Genomic DNA, 3,635 nt, shown 5'->3' with positions numbered 1-3,635 from the left:
CATTTTACATCCAATAACACTTGATCAAACACTATATTAGGAGGTAGTGCCTACGCGCACTTGTGCACTCTTCTTTTCACTTGTAAAAAATATTTGCTCGATTTTACAAAATTTACAAAATATTAGGCACTTTAGTTATATTTTAGCTTTAAAACCTGCAAATTCTCAACAAAAACCTTCGAAATTTTGAAACCCCAATTTATTGAGAAAATGGTATGTTGGAAATAGGTGTTAATCGATTTCTTCAACTTTTAAATCCCCATTTCTTACTAATCCCTATGCTTATATCATTAAATGTTTCTAATCTTCCACTCATAGTGCCAAAAGGATGCCAATTACTGACTAAATTGAATCCTGTGTGTTGTCTTAGGGTCCTTATAAGCATGTTCTCTTTAGACCTCCAAACTAGGATATATTGATAGAAAAATGTTAGCGCCTAAAAGTATGAAAAGTTATTCCTATTATAAAAAATGCATGCATTTACTTTTTGACCAAAAGTCAAGGATTAACTTTAATTGACCTCATCCACCTTGTATATAACAAGCTAAACTTAAATACCCCCAATATTCTTTAATTTTTTCATTCTTTAATTCAACATTGTTTACTTATGATGGGTACGTCTTTTCTCTGAGCGTCTTGGTCTGAGCACATTTTTCTGAGCATGGCCTATATTGTGATTTCGTAGACAATTTTATCATAACATCACACACCATTTAGTGATAAAACTACCCCAAGAAGATACTATATACATTTCTACCCCACAAAGATGCCGCTAACATCACACACCTTTTAGTCATAAAATTACCCCACAAAGATGCTATATATAATTAATTACATTTCTTTCCAATAGTATTTAGGGCTTATAAGATCCTTTTATTCACAAAACTACTTTTCATGTCTACTTCATTTCAACACCCTCCACCTATGTCATCCATCATTCATACTATCGTGATAGATAGTGATTTATCGATGAAATGATTGCAAGTCACATGGTGAAGAATTTAGGGTGCAAATTTGCATGCATCTATTGCGAAACATTTATTAGTTGCATCAAGGAGATACTTTAAGATTCAATTCACCATGATGATCATTTGTACACAACTCATAGTTTTGACATGCAAACCTTAAGTAAGATATGACATAATTGTCACATCTCTAGCAAATAGAAAAAGTTTTATGAAACCAACATGCTCAAAATTGAATATGGGATATTGAGATTAATATTCATGGGTACTCACATGATGTATTAATAGTTCTTCAATATGATTACTACATCTCTAGCAAATGAAATAGGTGCAAGACACCACAAAAGTTATGCATGTTCAAATCTGGGGCATCACAAGAAAAATAAATTGCTTGAAGGGAAAAACTCATGTCAAATCACTAGACTCTTTACTGATGTCATCCACATAGATATTGCGATGATGCCTTTTCTCTTTGATGGGGGCATTGAATGCAATGTCATTACACATCATCTCAGCCATAGCACCTGCATAAGAAGGCAAAAAGCTAAATTAGATCAATCAATATCAATGCCTCATTGATAATAATATTCTCCAACAAATAGGTTTAAAAACATAAAACACAAGAGTAACATACTTACTAGTCATCTGAAAGATTAACAACCATTTCCACATCTTTGGAATCATTTAGAGTCCCATAGTTGCTTAACACATTTCCCTTTGCTTTCTGTCCATCCAAAAATGGTTGCAATATAGAATTGCAAATGTTAGGATCATTCTCAATAGATAAGCATGCTCTCCCAGAATGCATGCATGCTTTTTGCATAGAACCAGTCCCAGCACCTAAGTCCACCACATGTCCAGAAATTGGACACAACAACTCTAAGAAGTACAACATCATGCATGGATCCTTCTCCAATGTACCTCTCCATGGAATACTCTCTCCATGTTTTATAGTCTGCTCACTTGTTGGTAAATAATGATGAAACAAACTACTTCCAAAAGCAATGCCCAATTTGGTACCAACCACGAAAGCATTTCTAGGATTACAAACACAAGACATACCATCCCGATGAAGAAGGCATAAAACCACAACATCCACCTAAAGACAAGAAAAGAATTAAACTTATGCTTAGTACAAGTCATTTCATTATACAAGAGCATAAATTCTTTCAACAAGTCATTGTAAGACAATTGTCTCACCTTATGATCAATACCACCAACTTTGATTGTACAATATGCATCCAAGTATTGCATGTACTTTCGACATGCAAACTCCAATCTGCTGATCCTAGCATAACACTCAACCAAATGAAGAACATAAGGGGCATACATAACTAGGATCCAGCCAGAATGTGAAACAATTGTGGTCGCTACTAGCAAGGAGTAGCGTACATGGTCCTCTGTTAATAAATTCCAAGATGGAGATGTGGAATCCTCTACTCCAGGAGCTTCTAGTTGTGTAGGCAGATCAAGAATGACAAAATCTATAGCCCAAGCAACACTCTTACCATTTCTTCTTTTTCTTTCACCTCCAAGACCCGCAAAGTATTCCTTCATGTCTATATAGGCTTGTGTGAAGTTTGAGATAGACAATGGCTTCCCAAACTTGACATAATCATAGCACCAAACCTTGCAATGTGAAGCATCACATGTGCCACTCTGATTTAAAGTTAGAGAGGTCAAAATGGGTGTAGACTGTAGTTCCTGCACATCTATATCCACACCACATATGTAAAGACACAAAGTGATAATAACATATGTTACACAAACAAATAACAGCTTGAAAAAAGTCCAAGAGGGCTTACCATTATTAGTACCAGGATTTTTTGGTGGCCTACCACCCTTCTTTAGTTCCATACTTGAATCCTTGTCCTTTTTAGTCATCTTCTCAAGTGTTTTTTGAATATCAATGACTGCATCATCCTCGTGGACTGAATTTGAGCTTGATGAACCCATCTCTCCCTTTTTATGCTGTGTGTACACCTCTACCTCCTCCTTGATGCAACATCCTTTTTTCATATTGAGCCACCATGGGTAGTTCTTTCTCTCCCACTCAAAGAGCACTTGCTTCCCTTCTTTTTCTATCATGTTTGGAGAGTACATACAAAATTTTAAGTCCTGAATTTTTGTCCATACTCGACATATGGGCAACAATTTTTCAATCTTACCAACAGCTTTTAAGGATTGCAAGAATCTGCATACAACAAGAGTCTTAGTACAAAAGCGAAATACTTAAGGATGGATTTTCAATTGAAAAGGAAAAAACATATATTGCTTACCTAAATACCAATCGTCGAGATGCCCTTGTCATCTCCATTTGTCTTGTTGCAGCTGTAGCAACAGTCATTGAATCCTTTAAATCTTCATAAAGTTCAAGTCTGTTCATTGCTTGTATCTACCCAAAATTACTCTCTCAACGTAGGATCTTGAGGAAGCACAAAGCTAGCTTGTTGACTAGCAACCAAGACCTAAGAGAGTAACCTCTCAGATTCACAAAGCAACTAATCCATCCATGCCTCTTTTGCCATCCACTTTATGAATTCTCTATCAGCTTTTGGCATCCCATAATTTGTTCTCAAATTTGAATCTGACCCTAAGATTCTGAGGGTTGCTAGTTGTGTCTCCTTTGACACCTTTGCAATGGAGATGTTATACAAATTTTCCAATGTG

General features: G+C 35.7%; 1 protein-coding gene across 1 annotated transcript; it reads right to left on the bottom strand.

Moving 5' to 3' along the window:
* Positions 1 to 1,370: 1,370 nt before the first annotated feature.
* Positions 1,371 to 2,522, bottom strand: LOC147902512 (uncharacterized). The gene is made up of 3 exons (XM_087373885.1): positions 2,166 to 2,522; positions 1,604 to 2,064; positions 1,371 to 1,509 (listed from the first exon to the last, which is right to left on the bottom strand). Exons 1-3 carry the CDS (start codon positions 2,520 to 2,522, stop codon positions 1,371 to 1,373), a joined length of 957 nt encoding a protein of 318 aa, XP_087230011.1.
* Between the last annotated feature and the right edge of the window lie 1,113 nt (positions 2,523 to 3,635).

The sequence above is a fragment of the Dipteris shenzhenensis genome, chromosome 4 (genome assembly GCF_047967505.1).
Source record: "Dipteris shenzhenensis isolate YYH24624 ecotype China chromosome 4, Dip_SZ_1.0, whole genome shotgun sequence".
Lineage (NCBI taxonomy): Eukaryota > Viridiplantae > Streptophyta > Polypodiopsida > Gleicheniales > Dipteridaceae > Dipteris > Dipteris shenzhenensis.
The sequence above is the reverse complement of the archived record's forward strand: the minus strand, read 5'-3'. Positions and strand labels throughout refer to the sequence as shown.

Excerpts from the sequence above, each read along its gene's own strand:
- LOC147902512 (XM_087373885.1), bottom strand. The coding sequence starts at position 2,522 with ATGAAGGAATACTTTGCGGGTCTTGGAGGTGAAAGAAAAAGAAGAAAT. Across the intron at positions 2,065-2,165 it reads TTGGTGGTATTGATCATAAG|GTGGATGTTGTGGTTTTATG; the intron begins GTGAGACAATTG and ends TCTTGTCTTTAG. Across the intron at positions 1,510-1,603 it reads GTTAATCTTTCAGATGACTA|CTTTTTGCCTTCTTATGCAG; the intron begins GTAAGTATGTTA and ends GATCTAATTTAG.